Here is a 20,716-nt window from a genome sequence, read left to right on the forward strand (position 1 = left end):
ATAGTGTAGTAACGGATTTAGTTACTTGATGGGGTCCTTTACACTTGGATTTAGCGGGCCAGGTGTGGGGCTAAGGAAAAATATTTCGGAGGCCAGTTTGATCACTTGAATTCAAGGTAGACTTCCATGAAAAGTGTAATGAACGTAGTGTTATTGTATACAATTATACATTATCTTTCTTTGAGCGTGTAGGTACATGAATTATATTGGCCTATTTGTATAACACTAGATGCAACTGGCACAGTAGTAACATGCAAACAGCATAACTAAGTTCTATACACTTTCTTTTTCAGTTTTATCTACAAGTTTGGTTCAGCAAAGGAGAGAGTGAAAAGGGGCCTAACCAACTCAATTGTTTTCTATATATATATATATATATATAGAAGATTTTTATTTCACTAAACAAAAGTCTTCTATGTGCGTTTTGGCCTAAAAAAACCTAAAGCTGGAAATTGATCACCATTGGAGACTAGTGCGTTGGGAAAACGGCGATTTGTTGATATATGTCATATATCAGACTATGCGCCAAACTTGGACTTTTTGAGTAGAGCTATGCCATATTGCCATGAGCGAATGAGTCCATGCGAATAAGTAACACCTTAATAGTGGTTGTGTCGTGTCATCATGTGTGACATCTCAAATTGGTAGGACAAATATGAATGACACGTTGAAGAGAAACCAGAAATAGCTTTTGAATCTCTCTTATCAGTCTTATGTGAAACTTTTGATGGTTTCACACTTTCACTTCGACGCATTTCTTGAGCCTGTAAATCAAATTGCCATAAATTACCGGAAGCACTGATTTTCTAGAGGCTGGTATATCAATTTGAGAAAAAGAGTTCCGTATCTTGCTTCACATAATTAGTCCGAGTTGCATACATGCTACCGCAGTAAAATCTTTAGTAAACTCAATTAAAATATAACAAATTATACTAGCAAGTAAGCAAGGAATGCACTTTGTGAGTTGCATACACACTACCTTAGTAAAAAGTTGATTATCGAAAAACAAACCTTAGTAAAAAGTAAACACATATAAGGTGAAAGTGGAATATAATTAGAAGCCACCGAAATGCAACCTATGTGAAGTGTTTGGGCATAATGATAATGTGTGTCCAAGGAAAACAAGGAAGAGTGAGCCTAAAACAAATGTATGGATAAAAAAGAAAGCACAGGAACAGAATGAAAAACCTAAAGAGAAGGAACAAGAGGAAGGCAGAAAGGAAGGAGAATCGATACTCAAAGAGATCACAATAGAACAAGGAGAGGAGAATGACAGAAATGGAGAGGAAGAATGGCAGACACCGAAAAAGAAACATACACAGTAGATCGAGAGCGATTAGAAGAAGGGACATGATGGGCCTTGTTGTATTGAAGCAAGGTAGAGAGGATGAAGGAGAGGGACAAGAGGATGGTAAAAAAAAAAAAAAAATAGCGTAATCTGAGACAAGCAGATATGATCAGAGGAACGAAATATGTGAAACAAGCACTAAGGGGAAAGAGAAGCATAGCACAGAGATGAGATCGAAAGTTACTAAGAGTCCAAATTTTGGGAAACCAAATACAGTGGTTACAAAGTATGATCACTCTAATCCAAAGCGACGAACCAAATGATGATAAACCTAGGATGTTGGAATATTAGAGGGCTGAACAAGAAATTCAAGCAGGCTGAGGTGAAAGAGTTAATCAGGAAGAACAATTTAAGTCTGATAGGGCTAGTGGAAACAAAAGTGAAGAAGAAGAATGTGGATTATGTGATGAATAGAATGTGTCAAGGCTGGGAAGTAGCACATAACTATGAGCATAGCGAACTAGGAAGGATCTGGATATGTTGGAACAGCAGAGATTGCGAAGTCAGCAACATCAAGACTGAGATGCAATGCATAACGATGACTGTAACTCTTCCAAATGGGGATTCGTTTGTAGTAACTATGGTCTATGGCAACCTGAGGGGATGGATTAGAAGGGACTTGTGGAATCAAATTATGGATTTATCGTGTACTATACAAACACCTTGGATAGTATTAGGAGACTATAACTCGATACTGAACTCACAGGAGAGAGTTGGAGGAAGGCCTACAAGACCACATCATTTCCAAGAACTACTCATGTGTACTCATACAAATTTGGATTAGTAGACCTAAAGTTTAAAAGGAGATATATCCGACTGGAGTAATAAACAAGATAAGAGGAAGTGGAGGAAGCTTGATCGAGTAATGGTGAATGTAGAGTGGTGAACAAGTACTCGGACTCACGAAGATGAGTTTATAAGCCCGGGGCAACATCGATCACTTTCGCCTATGGTGGTACACTCGTGTCACCGAGAGGCCAAGGTAAAAGATCGCTCGATTCTTTAATTTCTGGATATATGAAGAAGGGTTCATGGAAGTGGTGAGTAATCGTGGAGCACGCCAATAGTTAGAACTCAATGTACACCTTCATGAAGAAGCTAAAACATGTCAAGGCAGGTCTCATCAAGTGGAACAGAAAAAGGTTGGCAATGTCAATGAAAGAGTAGTAGAGACAAGGAAGGAATTAGAGGACATACAAAGAAAGACTCCAAACAGAACCCATGAATCGCGAACTTATAAAAGGGAGAGGAACACTATCCGAAAGTGTATGTCAAAGAAGCGATTCTTGAGGAATCATTCCACAAACAGAAATCAAGGGATAATGTGATTGTGCTAGGGGACAATAATACAACCTATTTCTTTAATTCAAGAAAGGCAAGAAGAGGAGTTAATAAAAAATCAGATCGTCGCCAAGGATGGTATGGGGCAGATACTAGATGATGTGAATGAGATTGGGGAAAGAGTGTGTAAAATACTATAAGGATATGTAATTGCCGGATCGTTAGAGGAGCTGGATTTTTCTATGTACATGAACGTACAAATGCCACAGATAGGGACAGAACAAGGACAAGAGCTGATAAAGGACATCACAAGGGATGAAATCACAGAGTGCTTATCAAACATTGATAGTGAGAAAGCTCCTGGGGGTGATGGGTTTACTTCAATGTTCTTTAAAGCAACATGGAGAATAGTAGGGGATGAGTTTGTGAAGGCTATAAGGAACTTTTTCAGATCTGGAATGATGCTCCAGGAAGTGAATGCTACATGCATTACACTAGTGCCAAAAGTGAAGACACCAGTGTCTTTGGGTGATTATAGGCCCATTGCATGCTGTAGTGTGGTCTATAAGTGCATTACAAAGATACTAACGGGCAGAATGAAGGCCTTCTTACCACAAGTGGTCTCTCTGAACCAATCAGCTTTTATATCAGGTAGAAGCATTCAGGATAACATATTGCTATCACATGAGCTCCTACACAATTATCACAGAGACACTGGCCCTCCTAGATGTGCAGCCAAGATTGATCTAAAGAAAGCTTATGACACAATCAGATGGGAGGCAGTGGAGTTTGCGTTAAAAAGCATTGGCGTACCTATACAGTTCATCAAGTAGATACTTATATGTATTCAGACATCAAGGTACTCTATCATGCTAAATGGATCCCCATATGGATATTTCAGAAGCAAAAGAGGGATAAGACAAGGAGATCCCATGTCCCCGTATCTGTTTGTACTGGTAATGGAGTTATTCTCAAAAATGATGAAGAAAAAGGTACAAGAAGGAGAATATAAACTACATTATAAATGCTCTAATCCTATTATTACTCATCTTTCATTTGCAGACGATCTCATAGCATTTATGCATGGAGATGTTGCAACAGTAAAGAGCTTAAGGGATGTGTTAGAAAAATTCAAGGAAAGCACTGGGCTACAGGTGAACACAGAGAAGAGCAATATATTCTTTGCAGGGATAGACAGAGGCACATGTGACCAAATGCAAGGAATCATACAGTATGCTAAAGGAACACTACCAGTCAAATATTTAGGGCTGCCATTGATAACCACAAGGCTCACTCACAAGGATTGTGGCCCGTTGTTGGAAAAGGTAAGTAAACGAATCCAGAGTTGGAAGGGGAAAGCACTGTCTTACGCAGGAAGGCTGCAACTTATAAAGGCAGTGCTAAATAATCTTAGTATCTATTGGTTTTCATCTTTTGTGCTGCCACAAAAGACAATTGATGACATCAATAGCCTGTTAAGGAATTTCTTATGGAATGGGCCTGATGGAAACACCTCACATGCACTGCTTGGATGGGAAGATGTTTGTCATCCATATGAAGAAGGAGGACTGGGAATTAGGAATATCAGTACAGTGAATCATGCAGCAAACCTAAAGCACATATGGCACATTCTGAGCAACAAAGAAACACTCTGGGTAGATTGGGTAAAGAAGAACATGATCAAGGATAGAAATTTTTGGCAATTGAAAATTCCGAATGATTGCTCGTGGGTGTGGAGAAATCTGATGAAGGATCGAGTGAAAGCTGAGGTAATTGCACATCACCAAATCGGGAATGGGAATGGAACCAAGTTTTGGCTAGATCCTTGGCATCCAACAGGTATACTCAAGAAATATTTTCCGCAAGCTTTATTATATGACTCTACTTGCAATGAGAATGCCACTGTTGCGAATATGATCGAGAATCAGCAGTGGAATATACCTCACCATATAAGAGTGCATTTACCGGACATCATAATGCAAATGGATGAACTGGTTAGTCTGGGAAGAGGGGAAGACAGAGTAATATGGTCAGACTCAATACACGGAGACTATCAGATGAAAGAAACTTACAACAGCTTAAGAAGTGCGAGACAGAGTGTACAGTGGCATGGAATTGTATGGTATTCAAACCGAATACCAAGACATTCCTTCATCGCTTGGTTAACGCTTCGGGGAGGGCTGAAAACTTTGAATGTGCTGATGGAAAGGAAGGTGGTGAGAACAGACATCTGTGTTTTGTGTTGGAGGGAAAGAGAAACAATAGAGCACTTATTTTATCAATGTAATTATTCTATTTATATATGGCAGCAGCACTCACAAGTCACGGGATACAAAACATAGAGGAAACAGACATGGCAAGAAGAAATAGAGTGGGTGATCGAGAAAGCAACAAGTAAGGGGTGTGACAAAGACGCACTCAAGCTGATATTTAATGGCTTCATATATTCATTAATGGCGGGAGAAAACCGAAGGATTTTTAACAACAAGCAAACACAAAGCAGCTCGGCTCATTCACACGATTTTGAATGATACAAAGATAAAGCTCGAGCATGTAAATTCAAAATGAAGGAAGGACCGAATAGAGGAAGGCTAGAGGAGTTATGGAATGTAGAGATTGAAGTAGAAACGAACCAAATCGGGTGCGATGGGCAAAAGGCGAGGAAAATGAATGTGTATTGAACACATATGGAACACTCAAAAGGCACGCAAGGAGGGTGGGCAGCGACTTTAAGAGATTACAATGGGCATGTTCTAGCAGCAGCTCCGCGGTAAAGGCGGATCACAATGATGTTGCACTCATCGAAGTTACAAGGACCCGATGCACGGACTTGAAGTTGGCAAGAAGATACAATATAAAGCGGGTCCGGGCACAAACCGACTCAAGCAATGTGGTGTCTTTTATGAAGGCCCAAGCACGATATCCATGGCAAGCTAAGACTACGATGGAAGATATACAGACAATATGTTGGACAACTAGATGGGTTTAGTATTGTACATGTATATAGAGAGACAAATAGGTTGGCGATGCTTTGGTACGCTAATATTCCTAGTCTTTGTTTCATTGAGATTGTACCTAGTTCATTTTCTGAAGATGTGAAAAAAATTGTCTATGAGGATGCTATAGGCAAGGAATATGCAAGAATGTAATCAGCTCATTTTATCTATGAAAAGGGGTAAGGGACCTCTATAAAAACCCTGCTTATCTACCAAAAAAAAAACACACACACACCTTCTGAGGATTGAAAATATAATAAAACCAAGAGTAAATTCAATTCTTGAAATACCAATATACCAAGATGAAAAATGTTAATTGTAGTGTTACAATTGTGCTAATTAATCTGGGTGGACTGTGGTATCATAGTACAAAATATCAGGATATGGCAAAATATCGACTTCTGATTTATGGATATGTATCGTGGATATATCTCCCTATGTGGGGATATATTACATTGGGGTATCTGCAAATATCGTGGATATATCGAGATATATCGATAAATATCAACAAATATACACAGACTATGTGTGGGTATTTTTTTACTGCAAATATCATAGATATATCGTGATATATCGACAAATATCAATAAATAACCACAAATGTCGACAAATATCGACAAATATCTATATTTTCTTTGAATGTGGTCATTGTAAAGGTTGAATTTGATCAGTCCGTACAAGTGTGAATAATGGGGAAGATAGTGATGGCCTGATGGGTCGAGTTTTGACTGAGCTCGCTTTGGAACGAGCTGCCTACATATCAAGTTTTTGTGATGAACTTGAATCAAGTCAGACGTAGTTCCTCTTCTCTGTTTTATAGGTAAGTACCCAATGCGTCCCCCCTTTCCTCTATCAGCTCAGGTCCCTGTCTTGATGAGAATAAATGAACTTTTAGACAGTGTATTCATGAGCGCGACTGATGCTACGACTTTAACTAACACAACTACGTTGAGCGTTACTACCCGTTGTGTGCATGTGCCAGTTGTCACCTCGTTCTGGACGAGGTGTTATGTTGTAACGATCTTCCATGAGTTTTCCTGATTCGTGTTGGACACGTGCATAATATATATAAATATATTATTCCCTCACAGTCGTACTTTTAATATAAATTACTCTATAATGCTCAAAAATACTCCTCAGAATTCCTACATATTACATTGACTTTTCATTCTTTAACAATGAATCTTGAATTTTTTTCTACATATTACAATACTTGTTACACTTGCATTGAGCGTTCAATCATATATCACATCTATTAGATCTTCTGTTGTGATTGAATCCATGATGAGATCGTGAAGGCCTACAACCCTGATGTCCATAGATGCCTCACCTATAGAGTCTATCCAACACTCTAACGTCTTCAGGAGATGACCAACACAACTCCAATCCACTTCATCAGTTGTCAATTGGACGTGTTCAATTACATCACTTGCCAAAATCATGCTCCCACTAGTATCATCCCCATCACTACCATAAACCGCATCCATCATCTTGATCAGGCAATCTACAACATATTGCAGCCCTTTGGTTGAAGCCAGGATTTTACATCCTTCAATAGAGGCTGTTATTTGGGACAATAGGGGAAGCATAAATAAAATAGAATAGAATGGTCTTGGTTCATCCTCACCCTTGATGGAAAAGAAGGTACTCGAGAAGATCCAGAGCCTTTAGCATGCAGGCAAAGGGTGATTCCGCCAAATACTTCCCAACAAACAACACTGAATCAAGAAGATCCTCTCCTTTTTTATGATCATGATCCTTTGCCTCTTGCAAGAACTCTAGAACCTTACCCATCGTCTCGTTCGGACCATTGACCATCATTATTCCCATGCTTTTATCAATATAACTCTCATTGATTTCAGAGACGTTTTCTGCTGAGACCGATTTCATCATCTTTTCTGCTGAGACTGATTTCATCATCTTTTCTTATGATGATTTCTTCACGTATGAATCTTCAGCACAGATGCGCGCACACAAGAATAACTAGCCCTAGCATTTCCAAAGAGATAAGAGATAAGAGAATAATAAAACAATCAAACAATAAAACAGTTACTTGAATACCAAAGACACGTGGCATCTACAATTATTACAAAACTCAGGACGCGATACAGACCAACTAAGCAAAACCCAAACTACACAGAGACGGAAAATCCTACAAAAATTTCGGCAGAATTTCCTTTGTATTTTCAACATTTCATAAACTTAAATCCTGTCATAACTTGGAAATCCAATAAAACTACACCTAACTACTAAAAGATATACTGATTCGTAGAACCGGCTACTTAAACATCTCGACTAATGCCAGTTAAGTCAAGTAACCAACCCTCGAATCAAATATCAACAAATTCAAGCCAACTAGAGGAAGGAACAGTTTAGTTCAGCTCACCTCAGGGCTCAAAGTAAAGGAATAAAATTTCAAAATTGTTATGACTTTCTACTTATGCTCATTTTCACAATTCCAAACGCATATGAAATGAAAAACTAGCTAGATTAAGAATTGAAAGATATACTGATTCGTAGAACCGGCTACTTAAACATCTCGACTAATGCCAGTTAAGTCAAGTAACCAACCCTCGAATCAAATATCAACAAATTCAAGCCAACTAGAGGAAGGAACAGTTTAGTTCAGCTCACCTCAGGGCTCAAAGTAAAGGAAAAAAATTTCAAAATTGTTATGACTTTCTACTTATGCTGATTTCCACAATTCCAAACGCATATGAAATGAAAAACTAGCTAGATTAAGAATTGAAGAAAGAAAGTCAAATAAGTGAATAACATATGTGAGCTGGAAAGGTAATTCTTTCAAGACAAGCTATAGATTTTAAGAAACAAACCTATAGATTTCAAGACAGCTACTCTTAGAAGTTAAAATAAGGTTGATAAGCTAATAGAATCCTTAAGGGATAAGCAAGTAACAGGGGCATCAATCAAGAGCAACAGTATGCAGTACTAAAATCAAAATAACTACAAATTATAAGACCTTTGGTTACAGGTTGGGAACAGAGTCATAATTACACAACGAGTAAGCATCTTCACTCACCTCTTAGCTCGAGAGTGGTTATCTACAATTATTACAAAACTCAGGATGTGATACAGACCAACTAAGCAAAACCCAAACTACACAGAGACGGAAAAATCCTACAAAAATTTCAGCAGAGTTTCCTCTGTATTTTCGACATTTCATAAACTTAAATCCTGTCATAACTTGGAAATCCAATAAAACTACACCTAACTACTAAAAGATATACTGATTCGTAGAACCGGCTACTTAACCATCTCGATTAGTGCCAGTTAAGTCAAGTAACCAACTCTCGAATCAAATATCGACAAATTCAAGCCAACTAGAGGAAGGTTCAGCTTGGTTCAGCTCACCTCAGGGCTCAAAGTAGAGGAATAAAATTTCAAAATTGTTATGACTTTCTACTTATGCTAATTTCCACAATTCCAAACGCATATGAAATGAAAAACTAGCTAGATTAAGAATTGAAGAAAGAAAGTCAAATAAGTGAATAACATATGTGAGCTGGAAAGGTAATTCTTTCAAGACAAGCTATAGATTTTAAGAAACAAACCTATAGATTTCAAGACAGCTACTCTTAGAAGTTAAAATAAGGTTGATAAGCTAATAGAATCCTTAAGGGATAAGCAAGTAACAGGGGCATCAATCAAGAGCAACAGTACTTGTGCAGTATTAAAATCAAAATAACTACAAATTATAAGACCTTTGGTTACAGGTTGTGAACAGAGTCATAATTACACAACGAGTAAGCATCTTCACTCACCTCTTAGCTCGAGAGTGGTTATAAATGAAAGACGTGATGAAGAACTCACAAAACAGAGCGATATTTTGTATTATGACTCAAACTTTATTCAAAACTAACAGAGAGGCTGACACTCCAAACCATTAAACATGATAAAAAACCGACATCCAATACAAAAACACTTTAACTTTATTCCAAACCAACAGAGGTTGACACTCCAAACCATTAAAAAGAAGACTACTGCCAGAATGATTTGCGACCTTCTTGTATGCTTTTGACACCATGTAATGCAGATTCAAAAAGAAAATCATTACAATACTGGTTCCAAGTGAGGGTTTGGCCAAACCAATTCTTAAAGTTTTCCACATACAAGTCATACGCTGACTGATCCATGTTCTTGCCACACAATTGAAGGTAACCAATAATCGGATACCCAGTTTCCTCAACAATGGGTCGACTCGAAGGTTCCCATATAGTTCCCCATGTTGGTGGAGGCATGTCTACACTATGGTCCGAGAATGGCTGAACATCTTCCATACTTTGGTCCCTTTCATTCCATCCTCCATAAGAATGACGAGGAGGTGCATATTGTTCTGAAGGTAGCACAAATGTAGATTCAGTAGAATACTCGCGAGATGGAGCATTCCAATTTCCATAAGACTGAGGGGACGCATATTGTTTCGAAGGAGTAGCATAGGTGGAAGCAGTAGAGTATGCTTGAGGATCATTCCAATTCCCATAATATTGAGAACGTGAATATTCTTCTGGAGGATTCGCATATGAAGAGTCTATAGAATATTCAACCATATTTGAACAAGTAGAAAAATATCCATAAGGGTGATTGTAAGAAAACAATCCTCCAAATTGGCCCGCCAATGAGTCCACAGACATCTCGACCCCAGTAGATGACCCTTGCCCATAAAAACAATTGCTGGAGTCCGTGCTCTGTGTAGGATCTGCTATCCTTTGTCGACCTTTTCTTTGACGAGATCCTTGTTGGGCGGACGCACCATGGTCAGAGTCTTGAGTTGCATGGTCAAACCCATCCTCTTTAGTAAAGTATACTCCTCTATTATCATGGTACTGTGAGGAACCACCAGTTGCTTGTTGAGACCCAACAACAGTGCATCCACCCCTACCACTTGGTAGGCACTGTGAAGACCCACCCCTTGATTGTTGTGAGGATCCACCCCTTGACTGCTGCATTGAGGACCCTACATTGAGGACCCACCCCTTGACTGCTGCATGTGACCTTGGTGTTGTCACCCGTTGTGACCCCAACACCACCACCAATGGAAACTCTAGGTTGTTGTGACTGAACCCCATCATTACTATCAAAACCTGGAGGACCACCACCACCTACTCGAACTCGGACCACTACCATCTCCACGACCACCAACACCTCCTCGACTTTGACCACTAGCACGAACCTGAGCATGATCATCATCAAAACTAGGAGGACCACCACCACCTACTCGACTCGGACCACTACCATCTCCATGATCACCACCACCTCCTCGACTTGGACCACTGGCACGAACCTGAGCATGATCATCATCAAAACCAGGAGGACCACCACCACCTACTAGACTCGGACCACTACCATCTCCACGACCACCACCACCTCCTCGACTAGGACCACTGGCACGAACTTGAGCATGATCATCATCATCACTATCGTTATCATCATCAACAACATTGTAAGCATTATCGTGCTCACCATCACTAGGCATTCTCCATGCATCAGGATCATAATATGTTTCACCATCAAGTTGAGTGTCATTAGGAGATTGAGCTGCTTCAAAGTTATCCTCAGGATTGGGATTCGGAACAGGTTCCCAATTTCCATCTATTGGCACACCAGATTGCTCTGCAATGTATGAATTATGACGACCGCTTTCATCTAATAATGCCTCAGGGGTTCTTTCTCTGTCATCGATCCAATAAAAAATAGGACAGTCTGAGTCATTATCGACTAGGTACAATGATGTGAGGTCCAAGATTTTCTTCTCTTATTCGAATTGGTTCTTTAGTTAGACATGCTTGCTTTTCAGTCGAAGGTTGTAGTGGACAAAGACTCGATCCTCCAGTGACTCGGTTCTCGAGTTACAACGTTTCGCCGAGTGTATGAATCCAAACATGCTCCAATTCCTCTCACATCCAGATGATGAGGTAGTTTGTGAGAGGATTCGTATAGCTAACGTTTTCAAGTGGTCGACATAACCGTTTTCAACATTCATCCACCAATCAGCTGCGTCAATGGCAAACAATGTAGACCATATTATATAATTTTGTATGGACTAAAACTAAAATAGGTCAGTTACAAGTTCGTAGTGGGTTAACAATGAAACTAACTTTGGCATGACTTTGGTTCTTCCATATACAAGAATTGGCGCAGAATAATACCCTAGAAGCCTCTCGATAAGCTTTACATTCATTTAAGCAAAACCAATTGATCTGATAGGTTTGGGATCAATTGGTTAATGACTGTCTGCATTGCTGAGAGGAACTCCCCATTATATGCAACATTTTCACTATCAGGGCCGTAAATTACAGCAGGATTAAGATAGTGTGCTACAAGCAAATTTGCAGCATATTAGCTTACAACAGTTATGGTACAATTAAATAAACCTCGAGTTAACAAAAATATTACCAGCTTTGTGTAATGGGTGCCCCAATTGGTTGTTCCATCCCCTCTTAATGATTCCAACAATCCATTCAGGCGAGCGAATCTTCCTCCGAACTTGCTCAATTGTTATTTCTACCCATCTGTGTAAAAATGGCATGGTCGGTTTATCATCCCTATCCACCTTCCGCAATAAAACCACAATGGGTTCTAATACAGCTACAATCCCTTTCACATTCTGCCAAAATTCTTGATCGTTTATAATATCCTCGACCATCATCATCTGGACCGTAGGATTATCATTCTTGATTTCAAGATATCCTTCGGAAGTAAACATTGACTGGAGCTTGTTCTTTTTCTTCAGCAAACTTTTCAATGCCATGTAATTACTGGCAAATCTAGTTGGACCAGCTCGGACTAAGTCTCCACCACACACTTCCCTCATAAGGGAAACAACTCGAGAGTGGTTATAAATGAAAGACATGATATCCTTCGCCTGATCAAGGATTGCTTTCGTCGACGGGGCTCGAGAAAATTCTTTCAAGATAAGGTCTATAGAATGAGCCGCACATGGGGTCCAGAAAAGGTTATACCCTATTGTACATGAAGTAGTTTAGTGGACAGTTTATACTCAAAACCTATTTGCAAAAGGAATCTAAAATGAGAGAATAAAACTTATTTGTAAGTATACCATTTTCTCTTGCAAGCATCTCTCCAGCTTTCTTAAAATTCACCCCGTTGTCCGTTACAATATGAACAACATTCTCCTTGCCAACCTTGTCAACAACACGTCTCATGTGTTTCAGTAAGTGGCGGTGATCTTTCTTGTGTTTTGATAGATCAACGGACGAATCAAAAGTTATGAGCCCATCACAATACACCATGAAGTTCATCAAGCACTGTCATGTTGGACCAGTCCAGGAATCACACATAACAGTGACACCATATGTAGACCATTTTATTTTCATATAGTCAATATACAATTTGCACTCTGCCTTAAGCTTCTACAACTCTGAATTTAGTAGTTGATAGGCTGAAGGAGGGGTCACTCCAAGACCGGCATGACATGCCTCATCGAACATCGGCTTGTAATACGGGTTGTTGGCCACTGCATTTGGAGACAAGTTTTCCCAAAGTACAAATCTAGCCACAGCTGTTCTAAACACCCCAACTTTTGACTTACCGGCTAGCGTCATCTGGTGGACAGATGGTTGATTAACATCAAGCCTTCTTGGCGAATCAACATCAATAAGCTCGGGATGCCTAGTGCTCTTCGAACGGGAGAAGAAAAACATAAGACCTTTGCCTTTGCGAGAGCTTGTGCTTGGAACATTGGAGTTCTTTCTGGTTGGACCCCTCCTATCCCACGAGCCCGTCTCGCGGAACCTCTGGTACTCATCTCTAGATTGTTGCCGAGCCATCTCAATCTCGTTGTCATCCTCGTCTGAGTCTTCTCCAGGAGGGTGTGCATGCATGGCAACTCTATAATGTTCTTGAGCTAAGTTTTTTCCATTTCTCTTCTCAATTCCGGACTCAATTATTTGTCGGAACATGTCTCGAATTTCCTTTCCACACTTCAAATATATCTCAACATTTTTGTTCCCTCCGCCAAGATGTACTTTCAGCCTTGTAATGCCACCTCCAGCTAAAATCTTATCACAGTATTTGCACTGTGCCCCGTTTTTATTTCCAGGGATACGCATAGCATGGTCCCACCCGATATCAAATCCCTTTGGCATTTCTATCCTCATTTATCACAAACGAGAATAATTTAATATATACATCAAACCAAAACATAATTAAATTTGATGATTCCTATTTAAAAATATATGGATCAAGTACGTGATACGGTCCTATAACTCAAATTCCAATGTTGCCTTAACTGTGTCTGGCGCTTTTTCTACATTTAATTCTAATAGTCAAACATCAAAATATTAACAATATCAAACAATTACAGTCAAGTTTGAAACCGGCATCCGGGCTTGTGATTGGAATTAACCAATCTTTAAACAAGTAGGAACTCTTAGATCACCCGTAGGTGCACTGTGTTCTGGAACCAAACTGTACTTTGAGTGATATCAAGAATATTCCAATGCTAACTATGTACTTTTATTGATATTCCAATGTTGCCTTAACTGTGTCGGACACTTTTTCTACATCTAATTCTAATATTCATGCCTCTACCAATGTTAATCATATATTCCCTGTACTTAGAAATAACGGTATAAATCATTTAGACAATTTTACCATTGCATTATATTTTTAACACTAACTTGCTTGTTTATAAAACAACGGAGCTAAAAATATTTTGACAGAGTTTCCTTTGGTTATTCAACTTTTGGACCACCTGTATTATGCCTAAAATACTCATATAGTAAAAAAAAAAAAGACAAAAAAAACAAAAAAAAAAAAAAAAAAAAAAAAAAAAAAAAAAACAACAACAACAACAACAAAAAGACAAACATAAATTCTATAACTATCAGTTCATCCATAAAATCTGAATACCAAGTTAAATTACATTAGCCATTCAAATTAATTTAAAGTCATGCGCAAATAAAATATAAAAAAACATATAACCTACACACTTGATAACTAAACCAATAATAAATCTTAACACTACCTAATATACAAACCAAATGACTTTATCATGGCACACAACTAAAACATATCCCTTATATGCATACAAACACCCACAATTCCAGTTGTTGCAAAAAACAACAAGCAACAAATAAAACTAGTATACGAAATGGGTAAAAATTTTACCTCAAGAGAATTAGAAGCCAACTCCACTACTGCAAATCAAACTCCACTACTGCACCAACAATGAACAGGTTATTTGAACTATTCTTACTAATAAATGCTCGACTTTCTTACTCAAAATACTATAAAAATTGATATTTGCTGGAAAAAAAAAACACGACATACCTAGTGCCACTACAACAAAAGGGGTTTTTTGCAGCGCACTATTTTGCAACGCCAAAAAATTATTGCTATAAGTCACCAATTGCAACGCCTCTAGGGGCTGCTAAAATTTCACCGTGTTATGAGTTTGAATTTATCAATTGCAGCACCTCGTGCATAGCAACTAGTGTAATTAAATTTTTAGAAAAAAATAAATGCAATTTTTTTATTGGGACTTTATCAATTAAGACGCCACTTTCGCTGCTAATGTTATAGCTTATAATTTACCGCGCCTTTTTCGTTGTTACAAGGTTGTACCAATCTAAAAGGGGTATTTGGTATATCCTTTATTGTGACGAGAATGGTGTTGCTCTTGGGCATTCTTAAGAGCGGGGTATTTTCATTTTTTGGCGCTCGAACAAAAAACTAAAAATTGAAAAACCCTAAACACTTTCTTTTCTCAAACTTTTGCTCCAACCACCAAAGCAACAAAATTGACCACGCTTTATTTCTCTCTCTCTTTTTGCGGTGAGTAAGTTTTTTTTTTTTCTCTCTTTTTAAGCTTGAGAAGCTTCAAATTGTGGGTGTATTGCAAAGCCTAATTTTGGTTTTAGGTTTCCTTCAAAGCTTCGACTTTTGGGTTGAGCTTCAAAAAATTTCAGGTTGCCTTAATTATCTTTGGCTCTTAATTTGAATAAGTCAACATACTTTGAGTACACCAAGGATATTTCAAATTCATCCTATCAAACTCTTTTCTACAAAAAAGTTTAAAACTCAATAACTTCCTAAAAACATGAAAAACAGATCTACCCAGCAGACAGTGAACACCAACATTTCACTAGCATCTCCGACTTCTACAAAGGATGTGTGGTCACAAACCCCTCAATCAAAGAGACCAAAGCCCATGTCATCGTCAGACGCCTCTGCCTCTTCAACCTTCTCTTCTTTCTTTGATTCAGCAGCAGCAGGTGCTGTGGCACCACCACCACCACCACCACGGGCACAACAACAAAGAAGCCGATTACCACCACCGTAAGGAACTCAAGCCAACTTTTCCCTTCCGGATGCAATCACCTCTGTTATGTCCTTGCCCTTGACTTGCGATAGGGAGAAGCTCAATCTTATCATCATCAAAGATCAGCCCCAACGGAGGCAAGAATAGTCTTGATATGATCAGCAGAAGGTTTGTTGTTTCCACCCAACAATGCAAGCAAATATGCGGTGACCACCTTCATTGTCTTTTTTTTTTCTCTCCTCTCAAAACAAGCTTTTCTCATTTTTGGCTCTTAATTAATTTATCAGGTTAGATGCTGAAATTTCTACTAGAGGAAAAAAGTTTGATACTTTAATTTTTCAGGTTCGTATTCTTCTCATTTGTAATTGTTTGATTGTAGGTGGTTTTGATTCTTTCCCAAATGGTGTTGTTTTGATGTTCCTTTGTTTTTCCCTCTGTTACGATGTTCCTTTGTTTCCCCCCTTTAGTAAAACATAGCTTTTGTTAGTGGAAAATTTGTTGTTATGGGCCATTTTAGTGGAAAATTTTCCTTGATTAAGTGTTGTCAATTAAAGTAATTAGATCTTACTTCCAAAGTTCTATGTTCCATAGTTGTTACTAAATCTGCTCCCGACTTATACAGCTCAACCTCTTTTCTTTACCATTTTTGCACAGAAGTAGGATTTGAACTTTTTTTCTTTACCATGTATTGTATACAAACCTTTAAGTTAATAAATACATTAATGGAATGTTTGTGCCATTTGTTTGGTGGAATTTGTTTCACCTTGTTGTAGTTGTAATCAAGTGTTCCCTCACTTCTATGAACTATGAAAAATATCACTAGACTGTGTCCAGACCTTTGAGTGTGTACTTGTTAATCTTTAGAATAGGAAAAATATCACTAGATTGTGTCTAGACCTTTGAGTGTACTTTTTAATCTTTAGAATAGATAAAATTCAGTCTCGTTGTTCCTTAAATTTTTGTGTGGCTGTACTATAAGTTATGGGTTGATAGTTACATTATGAGATATTCTACTGGGTAAATGTTTGGGTTGATAGTTACATTGCCTTATCGATAGTTCATTTTGTTACGTGGATGTAGTGGTTGGATTGGTGTTAAAGTTCTGAATTGTACGTAGGTTAGTTTATACTTGATATGGGGTAGGTTGCTTTTATACTAAAGTTCTATGTACGTACAATAGTTGTAACCTGGAATGTTTTAAACACACAAATGATGTTTGCTTCATTTTAAATGCTAACACATCCAAAGCCAGCACTACTCTAGATCTTCTTTTGGCTAGTCTTAGAACTTGCCTCAACATTTAATTTAGACTATTCGTGTTTTGGTGGTTCCCACGTTGTGTTGCTATGGACTTTTGGTTTTCTGATTACTTTCCCCATGTTTATGTTAGTAAATAGTTTTGGTAAAAACTAAACTTATAGGTGAGTAGTCCAATCTTCATTTTCTGGTGGTAGAAACTAGTGTTAAACTTATAGCTAGGTGAGTATAAGCCCTAGTCCCAGTTACATTTTCTGATTTGACCTCTCTTTTTTTGTTGACTTGACTGAGGAAGAACTGCAGAGTTTCTCCAAACCTGATGAGGTAGGTTTGTCTTATTAGTTCTAGTGTGTTTTGCTTTAGTGGATGAGCTCCTAATCCTTATAGTAAAATTATAGGTGATGATATTCTTCATTGCACGTACATGGAGTACCAGTTACGTATGTTGTGGATGCTCGAGATCTATATAGAGATCAAATGGAGGGCTACATCAGGCTGATCATGCAGGAACTGAAAGCTAGAGATCCCTATACTGCTTATTCTTATGTTGTAAAATATATTTCCATCTCTGTAATGCCTACTCTCTTGTATTTCATAATAAATCAGGTCCTGTACATGGATAGAAATGACTATTACGGCGGAGAGTCAACTTCGCTCAATCTCATTCAGGTTCCCATTTCTTTTTACTCACAATTCTGCCCTCATTACTTTCTTTCTCACTATGTTTTAATTCACATCTATGGAAAAGATTTAGGGGAGATGACAAGCCTCCAGCACATTTAGGCTGTTTTATAGCTTGCCCTGATATATATTTTATTTAATGCTAGATAGGAGATGAGACATTTATAATTGCGGCACTGATGGCAATGCGCCATCCCAAGTCAAACGTACTATCTGGTGCCCTTTCCGCATTAGTTGTGATGATGGTAAGATTTTTGTGGTCTAGGATTCCTTCCACTGATTTGAGAGAATTTCACGTTTAGACTTTTTGTTCTTGTGAAAAAGGTACTATCCACTGGACTTGGTAGAATTGTGCCAAATTTGATATCAAGGAAACACACAAATAGTGCTGCTACAGGTAACAATTTATCTTTATACTAAAAATAATTTTTCTCTATAGGCTTACTCTTATTAAAATTCCATGTCATTTTAAGCTTCTTGTTGTTGGAGTTCCTTTTACTCATTGGTTCACAAATTTCTCATTCAGTAGGCGTGTGTTAGTACTTGTCTTGGGTAATGCTTCTCAGTATATTCGTAAACTAATTGAGATTAGCATCTTGTAAACTTATGTTAGTCGATTAATGCGGCAGTAAATCAACCAAGATATGTGTTTACTCACTACCCGCATTACATGCGTGCTCTTACTACATAATTGTGTATGGGATGTAAATGTATGCAATGTGTTTCTATAAAACACGAGTGAAACTCCAGTCTAGTATGTAATGACACTGGACAAGTTTAGTTCAGCTTCTAGTCTGTGTGTGTAGTACCCATCAGTTTTAAGGAAATGGTATGCCTGATCATCCACACCCCACTCTTGTTTTACGGGAAACCTTCCCAAGTTGAGTACTTTAGATTTACATGTTTCTAACAATGCAAGTACATCAATGTAACTATAATGCTCAAATAATTGCCTTAGTCCTTTGGTGTAAGTATTTCTTGAGACAGGATGGGTAGCCTATGGCTGTTGGCATGTGGTCCCATCTTCACTGAATATATTATCTGTTATTTACTTATTTATCTTACCTTGGTTTACACTACAGTTCTTTATGCATTCTTTGGGTTGAGGCTGCTTTATATTGCATGGAGATCAGATTCAAAGGCGTCACAGAAAAAGGAAATGGAAGAAGTAAGTTTTCTTCTATTTTTCTTTCTTTTGCACTTTCATGTATTCAGATGTACTTGTACTTCTGCTTCTGACAAGCTTAAACAAGTATCTATCTCTTCTTGTCTGTGTTTTTTACTCATTACTTTAATAGTAAGATGGTAGGAACTTCTTAATATTTAGCTGAGGAAGTTAAGATTCTTGATAGTTTTATCCCCTAAGGTTGCAACTGGTAACTATTAAGGTTTTGAAGGACAAAATTCACCTCTTAGCCCTTGGATGTCAAATTATAATGGATAGTCTGCTACTCTAATCAAGTAACATATTATACTGATACACTAGGTTATAATACCTTTTATCTACCTATATTACTCAATAATTCTATTAGCTACATTAATTGAAGCTACATAATACTTAAGGTTCACTGGAGATGATCTAGTGCTTATTAACTGCCTTATTATTTATTGCAGGTGGAAGAGAAACTAGAGACACAGCAAGGGAAAACAGCTAGCATCTCGTCCTATATAGGTTAAATATGACAACCACCTTTCTCTTGAGCCACCATTATTATACTAGAACAATTAGATATATTACCGGATAAATTGCTTTATTAAAATGCAAAAGGTCATTGGTGTTAATTGTACTTGTGAAACATTTCATAGGGTATGCATGTGTTTATTACTATATCTATATGGAGATTCAAATGGATGATGTGAACCCTTTTTTGCAATAAAACTAGTGGAATGAGGATTAGTGGCCCTCGGCCTTTTGGTTTCTTTTGATTCAGTCCCATAGTTTTTTATACTGTTATTTAAGGAAGCTGAATTCTTTGTTTTGGTTTTGTTCATAAGAATTTACAACTTCTATTAAAAAGCCAACTAAATGATCATGCTTGCTTTTTATGAAAAAGCTCATAAACTTGATATGTATGGTTTTGTTCTTGCTCATACGTGCTATTCTTACTTACTCACTCATCTGATTAATTGATCATGTGATTATGAAGGCCTTACCTATCACTTTCGGGGATCATCAAGTTTACATAGAGGAAAAGAGAACTTCAACTAGAGGTAAGTGGAATTCTTATACATATAAAGGTATGGGCGCCTTTTCTGTAATCCTATAATCTGATATAGTTCATCTATTTGCTGCAACACCAAGTCCATGAGAGATGAATGACTATATGAAGTTATCAAGAAAATTTTGGACAGTCCTAGGTTTGTAAAAGTGGTGTTTTTGTTTCTAAAGTATTTTGAAGTCTTCTAGAATATAGCTCGATTAATTAATCTTTTCACGTTCGGCAAGTTCTTTTTTATCTTGATAGATCATTTTGTTGTCGTTCGGTGTATTGTGTAGGGTATCGATTTTATGAAGGGAAAAACAAGAAGGCCAAAAGAATTGTTTCCTAATTTGATGAGTCATGCTCACCTAAAGCTCCTCGTCAAGGTAAAAACTTAAACCCCACTCTCCATTTTCTCAATTTTCAACTCGTCAAGTTACTATAAGGTTTTCTTTTTATGCACCGATTTTATGTAATCATTGTTTATGTCATCGAGATATGGGAGTAGATAACAAATGCTCTATCTTTAAGGGGGGGTCAAGTATTTAATTAATTGCATGAATTTAATTAGTATGATTGTTTTTCTGAATGAATTTAATATTTCTGTATTGGTAATCAATATCAAGTGGATTGTTTGTACCTCTCCACG

General features: G+C 37.8%; 2 protein-coding genes and 1 pseudogene across 3 annotated transcripts; 1 reads left to right on the forward strand and 2 right to left on the reverse strand.

The window, feature by feature from the left end:
- Positions 1-11,820: 11,820 nt before the first annotated feature.
- Positions 11,821-12,809, reverse strand: LOC147521986 (uncharacterized). The gene is made up of 3 exons (XM_086566935.1): positions 12,704-12,809; positions 12,040-12,606; positions 11,821-11,960 (listed from the first exon to the last, which is right to left on the reverse strand). The coding sequence occupies exons 1-3, from the start codon at positions 12,807-12,809 to the stop codon at positions 11,821-11,823; spliced, it is 813 nt and encodes a 270-aa protein (XP_086423061.1).
- A 2,868-nt stretch (positions 12,810-15,677) lies between these two features.
- On the reverse strand, positions 15,678-16,148 carry LOC147521987 (large ribosomal subunit protein P2B pseudogene; annotated as a pseudogene).
- A 1,425-nt stretch (positions 16,149-17,573) lies between these two features.
- On the forward strand, positions 17,574-20,453 carry LOC147521988 (GDT1-like protein 4). Of its 2 annotated transcripts, none has more exons than XM_086559536.1 (7): positions 17,574-17,854; positions 18,013-18,111; positions 18,191-18,263; positions 18,949-19,034; positions 19,481-19,538; positions 20,014-20,077; positions 20,364-20,453. In XM_086559536.1, exons 1-6 carry the CDS (start codon positions 17,663-17,665, stop codon positions 20,073-20,075), a joined length of 570 nt encoding a protein of 189 aa, XP_086415662.1. In that variant the 5' UTR covers positions 17,574-17,662; the 3' UTR covers positions 20,076-20,077; positions 20,364-20,453. The 2 variants fall into 2 exon arrangements, with proteins under 2 accessions (XP_086415662.1, XP_086415670.1); XM_086559544.1 differs by having other exon boundaries at positions 17,732-17,854; positions 18,017-18,111.
- The last annotated feature ends 263 nt before the right edge of the window (positions 20,454-20,716 follow it).

The sequence above is a fragment of the Coptis chinensis genome, chromosome 1 (genome assembly GCF_015680905.1).
Source record: "Coptis chinensis isolate HL-2020 chromosome 1, ASM1568090v1, whole genome shotgun sequence".
In the NCBI taxonomy this organism is placed as follows: domain Eukaryota; kingdom Viridiplantae; phylum Streptophyta; class Magnoliopsida; order Ranunculales; family Ranunculaceae; genus Coptis; species Coptis chinensis.